Source organism: Morus notabilis, unplaced genomic scaffold, assembly GCF_000414095.1.
Source record: "Morus notabilis unplaced genomic scaffold, ASM41409v2 Scaffold3, whole genome shotgun sequence".
NCBI classification, from domain to species: Eukaryota; Viridiplantae; Streptophyta; class Magnoliopsida; order Rosales; family Moraceae; genus Morus; species Morus notabilis.
In genome coordinates, this window is record NW_010359918.1 from 378,515 (window position 1) to 394,272 (window position 15,758).

The 15,758-nt window shown below is 31.9% G+C and overlaps 1 protein-coding gene across 1 annotated transcript; it reads left to right on the forward strand.

Moving 5' to 3' along the window:
- Positions 1-14,469: 14,469 nt before the first annotated feature.
- LOC21401983 (protein INAPERTURATE POLLEN1) lies at positions 14,470-15,351 on the forward strand. The gene has a single exon (XM_010095388.1). The coding sequence runs from the start codon at positions 14,470-14,472 to the stop codon at positions 15,349-15,351; it is 882 nt and encodes a 293-aa protein (XP_010093690.1).
- Positions 15,352-15,758: the final 407 nt, after the last annotated feature.

The following is a 15,758-nucleotide window of genomic DNA, read 5'->3' on the forward strand; positions in this document are numbered from 1 at the left end:
GCGGTCTTTTTTTTTTTTTTTTTTTTTCCCCAACCAAAAAAAAAAAAAAAAAAAAAAAAAAAAAAAAAAAAGTTTGAATCTAAATTCCTTTTTTCTTGTAATCAATTCTTTTCTTTTCCCCCTTTCGGTGAAAGCGAACATGTTATATTCATAAAAGTAAACTAAATATGAGTAAGAAGAAATTATTAGAGAGATTGATTTCCAAAAGTTATATATTATCTCTAGCTAGGTTCAATAATGTACAACAATTAAATTCCTTTCTTACGTCAAAAAATAATAATAATGTACAGCAACATTGGCCTTCTATTACTATAGAATAGAATTTTCTTTTAGAACTTTCTGATTGGCTTGCCTTTTGTAATAAATGACATAATTGTTAACGATTTTATTATGATTCTTCTTCTTCCTCCTCTTTCCAATTAATCGGTTGTTATCATGCGAATATAGTACTTTTAAGGTCATTTCTTTATATTAGAATGGTTTTTGAATTTTTTTTTTAATATTTTCATTATGCGACGAATATTGATTCTTTTGTTTTTATAGGTTTTATTGATGTATTTAATTAGCTGACTTGTATATTCTCTTAACTCTTCAATTGATCCCTTCCTTTGTGAATGTGTTTTATAACCGATAAAAGAACAAAAAGATTGTGAAAATACTAATGCTTTATGACTGGTGAATTTTTGATCAAGTTAATTAGCCTTTCGAGGGTTTGAGAAGACAAGAGCCAAAATAGAATATGTATTTGGGTAACGGTCGCTATAATAGTTAGCTTTGGTATTAACTACTTATAACCATATACAACTATATGCTATATCAATTAGTTAATGAAGGCTAGTTTCTAGATTAAGGTCTTATGTCAAATAAAAACCATGAGTTGCTTTCAAGCGCGCATATAGTTTTTTATTTATTGTATAATAATTATTGACAAAGACTTTTCAAAGTATATATATATGTAAAAGAAAATTATAACACAAGATTTCCTAATCTTCTATTGATATTCCTTACTTGACAGAGTAACGGCCCTGACAAAAATTTGAATTGATAAATTTATCATGGGCATTAAGAAATGTTTGTACATGAGGTACTGATTAATTCATAATGTTCCTCTCTTTTTATGAACTAATTAACCAAAAACTGGTTCCTGATCTTACTTAGGCTAATTATAAGTACATATTATACGTGCCGTCTTTCAATAAGCCCCAAATTAAGCTAGTAGTAAATATATAAGACTAGCTAAGTAACTCCTACATAGGAATCATATTGAACAAAAAAAAAAAAATGCATAATGGAGATCTAGCTAGAAAAGAAACTCATAATGGAGATCTAGTGATCTCTCTCTCTCTCTCTCTCTCTCTCTCTCTCTCTCTCTCTCTCTCTCTCTAATAATAGCAGTAGTAATAATACAAGACTCCTGTATAATCTAGCTAGCCAAATTAGGATGTGTACGAACATAGATTGTCAACTTCTAAGAAAGCAATAGACCTAATTTTCATGAAAAACCAGTAGTGGGAAAAGAACTAATTAACCAAATAATTAGCCTCCTTCTTTTGCCTAATCTCCAATGTTTAAATCCCTTCGCTGTCTTTGCCATTAAAATAATAGCCACTATCAATTCTAGGGTTGAAAATTTCATGTTGGCTTCCCCAGCCCACTCTAGAGCTAGCCAAGTCTTGGTCCCTTGATCACAAACTTTCTTCCATCAATCAAAAAATATTTATTCTTTGGTTTACATATCAATGAAAACGTGGATATTATTTTATGTTTAGTGTGCGTTTACACACACATGTATATACATATATGTATATGTATATATAAATACATGAATACACACTCATACATAATATATATATATATACCTGTATGTATATAGTAAAAAAAACTTGGGATTCGACGTGAAACATGCTTTTATTTATTAATTTCTTTGGGACTAAGTTTTTAGCAACCGCAAGTCAAGGGGGATCAAACCTTAAAAGTCATCCAATTATAACCTACCATTTCATCTGTTTCACAACAGAGATTGGGAATCAACTTCTTAGAAATCAAGCAGTTGAACCGTCAAAGCAACTGAATTATTATTATTATTATTATTATTATTATTATTATTATTATTATTATTATTACTGTTATTATTATTATTATTATTACTGTTATTATTATTAATATTAAAAAAAGAGTAGTAGTGAAAGTAACTTGACTTTCAAACGTAAAAAATACTGCCGCGCTTCCACAAAAAAATGTTGCACATGATTAGTTAAAGTTTTGCAAACTGCACTTGTGAACATTAAATTAAGTATAATACTGAAACATCTTTAGGGTTTCTTGTAAAGTAAAAATACGATACTGATCTCAAACATGATGGTGGAGAGCTCCTAAGAATATAATTATCTGAGTAGCTACAAGCTTGATCTAGTGTGTATTGATACCCGCCTCTAATAATGTGGTCTGATGTTCAAATGATCTTTTCATCCTCAAATTCAAAAAAAAAAAAAAAAAAAATTGAAAAAACGAAAAATGAGTTAACTGGAACCAAATTGTCTTTCAAATTAGTACTTTCTCAATCCTTTGCGTTGTCATTTCAAGCTAGAAAACATGTGATGGCACGAATGTAGGTAAGTCACAAGTAATTTTTATCTTCCATTTTTTTTTTTTTTTGTAAGAGAAATTTTCAATATTCTTGAGAAGCACTAGCCAGCTACCAAACATTGACACGGTACGACATGACAAATATTAATTGTCTTGATTAGATGTTGTGTTGTGAGTTGTGACGCAACATTGAGACTAGAACATCGTCAGAAAAATCAAACGAATTATTTCTTTCTGTTATTTTCCTGTAATTTCATATTGCAATTTAAAATTTCAAGGAAAAATATTATTACATGTATATGAAGTCTCTTGGTAATTATGCATTCTATATATAATATAGTTATTCTAGATCAATATATCTTCAAATGCCTTTTTGACTTAAGGAGCTTAACTAAAAGACGTACGTACATACATACAAGCACATACATAACATACATACATATATATATATATATATATATCTCGCTATCCCAGTGTTTGTGAAAGTCAGGAATGAGCAATATACTCGTTCATTTTACCAATTCAAGTTTTCAGTTTTAAGTTTCTACAGTAAAAAGCTCTCAGAAAATGTCACATCTAACTTTTTCTGCTACAGTGAAAAGCTCTCAGAAAATGTCACATCTCAGCTCGAATTGAAAACTCGAATCCGTAAGGTGAACGAGGCTATAATATGCAGTCTTTTTCAAATCATTTTGTGGTGCTAATAAAACATTGTAGGGTTGAGACGTATCTATTGCTTATGTGCTTGGAAAGATTTTTTCTTTAAAAAAAGAGAACTATTTGCCTTTAATTAGGTACGCAGTCTGTGCAACCATTAATAATAATGCCTCCAATGAGTTTAGTATTTTAGCTCTTTTGAAGATCTGCACCAAAGAAGAAAGGGGAAAAAAACAAAAAAAAATTGAAGCGGCGGTATAGAAATATAAATCAAGGTTCGGTGAACCATAGTCATCTGGTGGCGTGAATGTGATTCACATTGCAGAACAAAAACGCTTTTTTTATGAATATGTTACGCCTTTGCCATTTTATTAATGTTGTAAAGAAAAAGTGAGTCATGGTAGGCAAAAATTGGAGAATTTCATAACCAAGCTAATTAAACATGCATTAATTCAGGCTAAAATTATTCCAACCAAAACACTAACCACTCTAGCTACCAATACAGGAAAAAAAAAAAAAATGCTACGTATATACGACAATTTTGTTGTATGATAAAAATCCTAGTGGTATGTCACAGTTTTAAATGGGTTAAATATTTGTCAAATTCTGTTAAATAAAGTATATTATTTAATTTGACTTGATTCTAATTTGATCCTATGTATATGTATAACTATGTGTATGTCATGTGTGTCTGGTAAATTTTGCAATGATCAATTTCTAATTTATTCTGATGTGACTTCACTAGACCCTCGTACACATTGATATGTGTCATGTATCATACAGAAACGGAAGGGAAAATCTTGGAGTTGAAGGGTTTGAAGGTGTCCCCAGTAGGAGCAGTGGAATATTATTGGCACTCATATGGGTCGCTTTAGCAATGCTCTATAAGGAAAAAGGGGACAACTTCTTTCTTCGCATTGCGCTTTCACGACCAAATACGTACTCTTGTGTCATTTGGATCTTATGATTGATTGAAAACGTCTAAACGACATTACCGGTGCCTAAAAACACCACTTTTAATGATAAGAAAGTTCACGAAGAGCATAGTCGAGGGGTAAAAACACTACTTCTAATGATAAGAAAGTTCACGAAGAGCATAGTCGCCGGGTTCTAAAGTGCATACCATGTGGGTCCCACACGTGCGTGGGGGCTGCATTTTGTCTCTTTCGGAGTTGGGAGCTCCTTAACTTTGTCGATCCTAATTAAAGTGAGTTCCAAAATGTAAGACTTACATGTAGAATTTACTTGAACATATGCTTCAATTCTATCTAATTATTTCATCCTCGAGCAAGAGATAAAATTCTGAGGGTGTGAAAAAGTAAGTGAAGGCAGGTGTTACACTGATTACGCAATATGATAAAACAAAAAGTGTCAGTTTTATTTTTTGTTCATTTTTTGGTGGATCATTATACTAATTCATTTCAAAGTTTTCCCCCAAAAAAAAAAAATAATAATAATTAGCTAATTAACCGAAACAAATAATATAATAACAACAACAACAACAAAAACAAAAACAACGATTTTTTTTCCCCCCACTCAAGTGGCTCCCGCCACTGAACGCCTATAAAGTAAAGGAGCCAATTAGCCATGCATGCAAACATCCGATTTTCATTTTATATACACTGTACTGCTTTTAGCTTTATGTTGCGAGTTGATTGAAAGTTGATTTTTTTTTTTTTTGTCAATACATTGTGCATAATTAACATGAAAGCCTTTTAAGCTGTAGTCAATTTTTTACGCGCAAAGTTGTAACTATTTTTCCAGTACAAAATAATATTTCAAAACCAGCGTTATTCTTGTATATATTTAATTAAAATCCTACATTTCTTTTTGAGATATATTTGTCCACTTTATCTTTAACATATTTACCTTTTTAAATTTCCTTGGTTTCAATTACTATCCTTCTTTTTCTCTTAAGAAAAACTACTAATTCTTTTTTAAAATTGTTATATTTGTTATAAATCTAATATTTTATATGAATGTCCATTAATCAAATTCTACGTTATCTTCGTGTGATTAAGGTCACAATTTATGAGATTGTAATCTGCAGTTGATTGAGATTATAATTGATTAAAATCTGTGATTGATTGACCATTGATTTTAGCAATCACAATTATGTAAATTTTTCTATTATTGTTCTGCAGAATAACCTATAAATAGAACCTTAAAGAAGCATTATAATGATCTTAGTGAATAAAAATATTCTCTTCTTTCTTCTCTCGAATCTCTCTATTATCTTGTTCTTGTTCTTTCACTCCATTGCTTTCTTTTATTTTATAATAATATTGAATATGCATGAATTCTTAATTTGAATTTTATCCAAAATATATATTTTTTTGCTCGGAATTTTCCGATGTTAATGTAGTCTACTTTGTTTAGGTTGACACGCAAAGAATATACTTTCCTTTACTACACGAAAACATATATATATATTATATGTATAATTTAATACCTACAGGCTGTCCCACAAAACAAAACGAGGAAATTTAAAATTATGAGAGCGTGGAGACTGGAGTTTTTTTATGTGATTGTTAATAAGCAGTATCCGCAGTTTATTAAATTATTATTGAAAGTTACAAATATTGTAACCTGTATAATAAACTGCTTAAATATCATTAGTCACTACAATAATATAACTGTTTGCTAATAAAAATAATATTTAACCCCGCCAAATTTTGTAGAGAAAATACTAAAAAAGAAAAATATCAAGTAAAATTGTAAATTAAAAAAAAAAAAACACATTGAAAGTGAACCTTTAGAACGAAAGCAATGAAACTATTACAATAATGATTGGAAATGACGTAAAAAATGTCATTTTATTTTAAAAAATTTGACAGAGAACTACCAATAAGAGATATTTACGCGCTGTACGACTAGCCAAGTATACAACAATGATTAAAAAATATATTAAAAAATTAAAAAAAGAAGAATAAAAAATATGATATTTATCACCATGACAATAAAAATAGAAAATCTGTATTATCCTTAAAAAAATCTGTATTTTCACCATGACACTATCCAATTGGAACAAACAAACGAATAGTAAAACAAACAAATTTTACTTTATGACCAGATAATTATTAAGTAAATGAAACCCTCACGCCAACAATAAAGAAACAATAATATGGCTTATTTTATTCATTTAATTTTTAACATATCTAATGAGTGAAAAACAATATATTTAGCCGCCTTAAAATATATATTTAGCAGAAAAGAAAAGTAGAGAGAAATATTGGGGCAGACTCACAGAAAATTAAATAAAGAGAAATTGAAGATGCGAAAGTTTAACTACCAACGATTGTACGGTCAATGTGGCCACCTAGGATACACGAAGCAAATCCTCGTCCTCACTGTAAATGACAAGCCCAATGTGGGCCCCCCACCCCCCACCAAGTACATTTGGGCTTTTCTTTTCTTTTTTATTTTTCAAAAATTGAAAAAAAAGAAAAAGAAAAAGAAAATATCCTTGGAGCCTTCTGCCTTGCCCAATCATTGATGTAATACGATGACGTGTCTACTTGTGCTTAGGCGATCAAGAAAGCGGGCCAACCAGTGACCAAGACCGCCAAATACGGAAGCAGTTTTGAGGTGGGTCCCTCTCGAGTAACAAGAAAATTAAGAAAAGTTTTGGAGTGCTGACTCAGCGCTGTCGTGGAACCCATTAGATGCCATTTGAGTCAGAGCTGAGAAGGACAAGGCCACTCACTCCCTCACGGAAGGAAAAAATGAGTTGGGGACTTGGAGGGAGCTTCGTGGAAAAGAAAAAAAAAAGGAATATTTTTCTTCTTTCTAAAAGAAAAAGAAAATAACTATGTGAAATTACAAATTCAATAAATATTTTTCACTTAATTTAGTTTTGCACTTAATTGGTAGGGTTTCTGTGTAGTTCACTGATTCGAGTTTTTCATTCAAGTTGAGATGTAATTTTATGTGAGAATTTTTTTACTGTAACAAAAAAATTAAACGTGACTATTTTTTAGAGTTTTTTACTGTAATAATACTCAAATTCTAAACTCAAATCGGTGAAATAAATGAGGTCTTATTTTAGTATCAACAAAAATAGTATTAAATCCTACGAGATTGAATTTTCATTATACTCATAAATGATATTAGATCCCACTTGGTGTGATATATGCAAATTGGGTTAAACAGAGTATACTCTAATATCATAATTGTAGGTTGCAAAATAAATTGTTTAATAATGATGTGAAATGCGTTGTTACTTGTCACATAACTATGTAATATTAGGTGAGAGTATTTAAATAGTGAAAATTCCACGATGGTGTAAAATAATAGAATCACTCTGCATTACATCTCGGTCAGAGTCACAAACTCATAGCTAAAGAGCATTTTAACAGGACTGATCACATTTAGAAAGCATTCTAATTAAGGGAATTCAGGAGATACTTTTAATTTACGTTTGGATACTTAACTCGAGAATTTATTCAATAGAGCAAGAATCATGTGCTTGTGTATAGTAGGCATATTATAATTTTCTATTTACATAACTATAATTGGCATCAGTGCTACCTTCTCATGATAACATATCGTATTTAACATGTAGGCCTCGTTCGTTTCGCTGATTTGAGTTTAGAATTCAAGTTGAGATGTGATTGTATGTGAGAGTTTTTTACTATAACAAAAAAGTTAGATGTGATTATTTGTGAAAGCTTTTTACTGTAGCAAAACTCGAATTCTAAACTCGAATCAGCGAAACGAACGAGGTCTAACACTATTCATGTATATATAATATGCATGTCTGGCTTACTGAATGATTTCTAAATCAAACTCCAAGATATGGGATATGACCTTCTTCTGTTTTAGTATCTTTGATATATTTCTGTGGACTAAGAATCTTCTAATATTCCAAACGCAAATATATATATAGACACATACATGTATATAGGACGTGGAAATTGTTACATGAGTGTGGAATCCAGCGAAGCAATTGACTTCAAGTTCAAGCTAGATGCACGCAGGTTCAGTTGAATTTTTTACTGTTGAAATCACTGATGGCTTTTCTGAAGTCTAGAGTAAAAGACAAAATGCATCTCCTTGAAAATAATTCACGTCACACAAAAGTCAAATAAGAAGTATAGTGAAAATAGTGCATTTACACATATATACATATATAGTACAACTGGCTTAGCTAGTTGATGATTTGATGTGAAATCTTGGTGCTACAGTTTTGCAGCTTGGTTTTCCCATCAATGTGAATTGTGAAACCGCTTGTTTGTTGTTAACGATTAACATCAACGATTATTTCGATACAATAAAATATTATATATTGCATGTCTTCAAAGAATTGAAGCAACTAAATTGACGGCTACATTAATTTATGAAAGGAAATTTCAATGATTCACAGTTCACACTCTACCATGCCCGATCTAGTTAATTGAGACAAAAATTCCAATTATCAAGATTCAAAACTGTACTAAATAGTAACTTAATGAGATTTTTTTTTTTTGTCCATTTGTCGGTAAATATTTGTATATATTTCGCGTTGAAATTCTTTCTCCTATTCCGGCCTTAGCTAGGTTTCAAACATAAGTAAATGAATTCAGACGGAAATTTTGATCATTTCTCAAGATCCTGAACTGTAATATTTAAATAGTAAATTATGATATCTTATTGGTTAATATAATTTCCGTGTGCATTTTTATATTTTGTTAAAATTTTTCATTTTATCTCAGGATATTATAGCTATTGGTTAGTTTTCCAACTTATTTATGTAGATACATATGTAAATGTATCATGATATATACACTCATGCATGTAACAAGCGAGCTTATTGTCTAGTATCAACGACCGACATTAAAAGAGCTTGGACCACTCTAGGCCAGGTGACCAATAACAACGTTTTAGGTTCATGACTACCATTAGTGATCTCTGATATATATATATATATATATATTACCCTGTGTCTATGAGCTAGGCGTGCTCAACTGGTCAGGTCATATGATGGCCAACAGATAGTTAGTATTTAGTATTGGACAATTGACAGCTATATTGTTTCTAGCTATATGATAAATGGACAAACTTGTATCAATTATTTCAAACCACCATGTCGGCCACTTTCATAATGCACGTGGTTTATGTCACGTCAATATTGTACAATCATGTTATAAATGAGCTCTTGCATGCATAAGTACTTCTTAAACATATGCATAATGTTTATGATTAACGTAACAATTTAAAGTACTAGTACTGCTGAAATTTTGTTCAAACTCTCAATTATGATTAAGCACAAATGATTCTCGCCTTTCTTGTTGTTTTGAGGGACGTTTGGAGTTTCATTGTTGTTTCATCATGAGGACAGCCAGATTCGTTATATATATTTCCTAGACCTAATTATATGTTATTATATATTTTTTATATATGTGTGTGTATGTATATCTTTGTTGGACTCCGCTTCGTGGCGCCGCACTCACTATTTGATATCTAGTATTAGAATTAATATTCATGATATAAATATATATAAATAATTATGAATACACACACACACAGATATATATATATATATATATATATATATATATATACCTAAGATCACATATAAGCCACAGTACGTGAGACAAGAACTGATCATGAAAAATTTTGATTGATGCATGGATAACATATTTAATGGAAAAATAATGCAGAAGAACTTTGTTAGTATATATCTAAATACTTGTTTCAGTACTATTGAATCGTGATCGATAGTGAGTCAGATAAAAGAGGAAGCCAAGGATATAGAGATAAGAACAGTGGCCAATCTAATTGAAGGATAAGATTTTAAAAGAGAATTAATGAAAAGACAGCTTCTTACATATAGACATATATATATATATATATGTATTAACATCTCGACATTATTAATGGCTTTTGTTTATATTCTCAAAATTAATCGTTCCTCTCTGAAACGTACGCCAAATATATCTTCATATTAATATAAGCAACAGGGATATATGAGATTCATGCATTTAATATTGGGACTATATAGAAGCTGTGAAATTCACTTTGACAATATATATATATATATGTGTGTGTGTGTGTATGTATGATTATAGAGTATAGACACAGACACATTTATATATGTGTGTATGCACGCGTGTGTGCATGCATGCGATCTAATACAGAACTGATCAGACAAGTGCGACAAATTATATGCCGAGTAGTTGTGAGGTGCATGCACATATATCGTTCATTGACTTCCCACTTGTATAGAAAAGCAAAAAGCCTCATCAAAACCATTAGATAATATTATAACCTTCTTCCCTGTCCCCAACTTGTATTTTGTTTTTGTTTTTCAAAACCAAAACTGTAATTAACCAGGAATCTGCCTTGTGAAAGGAATAGAGTTTTTACTTTTTAGCAGTAGCATACTGTATATGGTGTGTTCCTGAAGTTTCTAACATTTTGCTACTTACGTCTCTTAATTTTTTTTTTCTTAACAGATAGTTTCGTTTTAGTAGAAAATTACTGTAATATTTGTTAACCGAAATTTAGTTTTGAACAGAATATTAATAATGATATTTTTTCACACTTAAGTAATGCCCCTTAAACTTTTCATGATGTGATTCTTTCGTTTTTGAAAATTTATTTTATAGCATTTTAATCTTGTCTCACTAAAATAACACTACTGACACTAGTGTAATGCTACTGTTTCGAAAATTTAAAAATTAAAATGAAAATGAATTAAAAAAATTCAGAAACAAAAATGTGTCAAAAGCCATGAAAGGTTCGAGCAATGTACAAGTACCAAAACCTAATTAGTTGTCCAATAAGCACAGGTGGTAGCTAGCTTAGTGGCGTGAAGCTTCCTACGATGTCTCAAGTTTAAGTCTTTGAATAAGCACTTTAAAGTATATATTTTTGAGTTACCGATATGATATTAAATTTAGCTCTTTATAAAGATACTGTGTACATATGTACTTCGTCTCCCAATACAAATAGTTATGACTTAATATGGATATTATTTAGTGAGTAGGGTTCCCAATGGTTACGTTCTAATTCAAAACAAAAATAGCTATAGGTCTCGTTCATTTCACCGATTCGAGTTTTGCTACAGTAAAAAGCTCTCAGAAACAGCCACATTTAACTTTTTTACTATAGTAAAAAGCTCTCACATAAAATCACATCTCAACTCAAATTAAAAATTCGAATTTAGTGGCCCATAATATATGTGTGCATATATATATATATATATACATATATCATAAGTTATACTAATAAGTTAAAACAAAATATACCTAATTTTAGTTGTCACTATAACCTAATTATCGGTAAGGACATAAGCGATGGTTCTTGAGAGCCGTACAGAAGATTTGAAATTAAAGTTCAGTTTGACCTGCAGATCATCAATACAGAACTGATCTACATATCCTCCTGAGTTCCCACTGCGTATTTATATATATATTTGAACTAAAAACCTCATCAAATTACCTCAAAACTGAACATATATATATATATATATATATATATATATATATATATATTTCTACTGTCCATACACGTTCCCCAACTTGTATTTTCCTTTTTGTTATTCAATTTTTTTTTTCTTAAAAAAAAACCTCTAAAACCTGCAGGGAACGCCAGCAGCATATATAAAAGAGATATACACGACAAAGAGACACTATAAAGCTACTAGCTACTTGATTATAATGAGTTATTTGTGTTTTGATCCTTCGATCCTTTCTTCTAAGGGATCACTACATACAAGGGTACATGATATTATATATATATATATATATATATATATCATATATATGTTCGATTTCCTCTATCTCTGGATCTCTTCTATGACCCACTTGCAACTGTTGTTCTCTTTAATTTACTCATGATCAGTCGATAGCTGAAATGGATATAATTATGAGAATCAAAACATAACGGTATTGTTCTTATAATCATAATATGGATAAGGACTGCACATTTCTTCGGCCAGAATTGTGCGCTGACAAAATAATGGTTTTGGTTTTATGCATATATACTGACCGATCACATGATCAACTAGAGATATATTATATTTGTATCATCATGATCAGAATGCTCATAAAATTATGTATGTATAGTTATATATATTGACACACGTAGTTTATATAGGCCACGCACCTTTAATTTCAGTCCAGGTGATGTTTGCAGAAATCATTAATTAAAACAGCGTAATTATTAATCAGAATGGTCATAATTATCAATTAATTAAAACAGTCTTATTGGAGATAAGACTGTCGCATTTTATCCTGCATGGTCCAATTTGAGATAAATAATTGAACCAATTCGCATAATGTATTAAAGTAAGAAGATGCTAATATATCTATATATATGTATGTATCTATATATCCGGTGTGCGGATATGAAGCTTAAATATCCCTAGACTTACACTTGAGTTTTCTTATTTCATCTTAATGCATCTACTTGCTTATAAAATAAATATTTGCTTCTGATCATTAACAGCTAGCTTTGTTGCATTTCAATCCCAATTTGGAAAATAAAAAGGTTACCATTTTTGTGAACCTGACCCGATGGAGGTCTTAGGATTTGTGTCAGTGCACTGGAATCTGGATCAACTAAGAAATGTATAACATACACTATAATATAATACAATACATATTTTATTATGTGTATTATACAGACTGTTTATATTTGTATATTTGTAGCACATTTGACTCTTTGCTTTTTTTGTATAACTACTTATATATCTCTTCACTGACATGTCAATTCAAATATCATAGCTATATCGATTAAATATCGTGTCAGGTAAAAGATTTTAATTTGATGTGACTTGGAGAACGCAGAAGGAACATTAAAAAAAAAAAAAGAAAAAAAAAAGAACATGTAGACCAAATATGCTATCGTTAATTAGAGCTACCGGATCTCATTTGTGATGTTAAATGTATTGTTTTTCATTGATATATCCAAGAACTTAAATATTGTGCTAGATCGTGTAACCTCTTCTATCAACCTAATTAAATTCAAGATGATATCATGAGTCAGTTCCATATATTCATAGCCCTGATCAATTACAACTATATATGACTTTATAATTAAGTTATAAGCGCAATTCCGAGCAATAAGATGTTTCCCGGGTTGTCTCCATTTTCAACAATTCCATCAGTTTATGCTTCGATATAGTCTATTTTTTCTCGGCCTTCCTATATGATATTCTACTTTTTTCATTATTATCTCGATATAATAAAATTCCCTAACGCCTCACTCAATATTCCTTTATGTTTTAGTCTTAAAGCCTATTCTGGCATACAATCTTAATCTCACACTCATCTAATAAATTTGGTAAACTTGATATTCACACGCGTTTATAAATGCATGTATCACTTGATCATTGACATTTTCATTCATGGACTGCTAAAAATTACATCTAACGATGTGAGGAAACAGTAGAAACTAAAAAAAATAAAAAAGAATGAAATTCCAATAAATTTAAAAGTACCAAAATTAACAAACTTTATAACATGCTCTTCAAGAAGTTAGTTTATTTTGAAACTTAAGCCAATCGTAGCATTTTGTAATCAATTATCTTAAAAAAAAACAAAACACAAACAAGAGATGATTACACTACATGAAAAAATTTCATACCTTAATTGATATATAGTAAAACTTTTAAAATATCATAATATAGAAAAATTAAATAGTAATTATCACATAATGTTATATTTTATACTGTATGAATTTTTATGGGAGAAAGAGAAAAATAGGTCAAGACTTGAGATGAATTAAAATTAATAGGTCAATAGTTTACATAAGTTTATAAATATGCCAAATTACTGTTTTCGTCCATAACTTGTCTGGTTATGAACCATAACTTGACAAGTTATTATCCATAAATCACAATTTTTGTCTGTAACTTGTCTGGCTATGGACCATAACTTGACAAGTTTGTCCATAACTTGCTTATCTGGTTATGAACCATAACTTAATAAGTTATGGCGTATTAATTTTTATAACTAAAAATTAGCCTATATATTTCTTTTAAACTTTTCATAGACGTATTTTCTACTAATTTCCGTTATATTCATTATTTATCCCATTTAGGCCGTCAAGGGAAGGCCCATTAACAGCCCATTAGCAAATTCAAAAAGAAAACCGTTACCTATATATAACGGTCACCCCTCCAAAACCTGAATCACTCTCTCCATCGAAACAAACAAGAAGAAAAGAAAGAAAGAAAAGAAGAAGAAGAAGAAGAAGAAGAAGAAGAAGAAATTAACCCAAAGAAAACCCCCCAAGATAATGATGAAATCCTTAATCCCATGCTGGAAGAAAGCCGGCAGTAACAACCACCGCCGGCGTCCGTTCAAGGAGTACCACGAGGAGTGGTTCGATCTCCTCAAGAACCGGCTCCTCCCCAGCCTCCGCCGCGCCATGCACGAGTCCTCGGTCGCCCAGCTCTCCACCCACGTCGACATCCTCCGCCACCACCTCACCTCCTACTACGACGCCCTCGATCTCTCCGCCGCCTCCGACGACGTCGCCCACCTCCTCCACCCCTCCGCCTGGCGCACCCCTTTCGAGACCCCCTTCCTCTGGCTCAGCGACCTCCACCCCTACCTCTTCACCAACCTCCTCCGCTCCTTCCTCAGCGACGACGACGAGAACGACGAGAACAACGACGTTTTCCAATCCGCCAACCTCCGAAACCGCTTCCTCTTGAACAACAACAACAACAATGATGTGAACGAACTGTTTAACCGGCCGTGGCACATTGTCATGGCGTGGAGGAATCCGCCGGCGAGTCTGATGGCGCGGATCGATCAGATAGAGTGTGGGGTCCGGCTGATGGTACCGGCGCTGGCGGAGCGGGCGAGGAAGGCGCAGGAGAGGTTTGTGCAGACGGTTGCAGGAGATTATTGGGGTGGAAGGAGGAGGAGGGACAAGGAGGAGGAGGCGGGGAAGGCGGTGGTGGGGAAGGCGGTGATGGCGGAGATGGATGAGATGGTGGGGGTGTTGGTGGACGCCAACAGGCTGAGGAGAAGTGTTTTGGCTGAGATAATTGGGGCCACGAGTGTGTACCAGGCTGCTATGTTTCTTGAAGGGCTTGCCCAATTTCTTGTTGGGTTTAGAGATCCTGATTTGGTCGCTGAGTTTCAAGCTTGCAAGACCCCTCTTAATTAGTCAATCCATTTGTGTAATCTTTGATGAGGAGTACTAAAAATTGTTTTGGGATTATGTTTCTTGTTCTTGTACTAATTCAACATGATCCATTGTTTATTGGAGTTTTGAATGATGGAGTGTTAATTTCAGATCAGTTGATCTTGTTGTACTTGTTGCTTGTCAGCATGTTGTAGAGGAAAAGAATTTTTTCCTTTGGACGCTTTCTCAATAAACTGAGGCACTTTAATTGTTTTCTTGAATGTTTTAGTTTTGATGGTCTTGTAAATTTGGTTAATGGAACTTTTGTATTCAGTGCTCTTGTTAAGGATGCTTTCAGAGTATTTGTACAAGGCAGAAAGTGGCTTGTTTGGTTCTTTCACAAGTTCCATGCTACATTTACATGGCGCTCTACCATTCTTTTTTTTTTT

Bases quoted from the DNA above. Each gene is read 5' to 3' on its own strand.
- LOC21401983 (XM_010095388.1), top strand. From the start codon at position 14,470: ATGATGAAATCCTTAATCCCATGCTGGAAGAAAGCCGGCAGTAACAAC.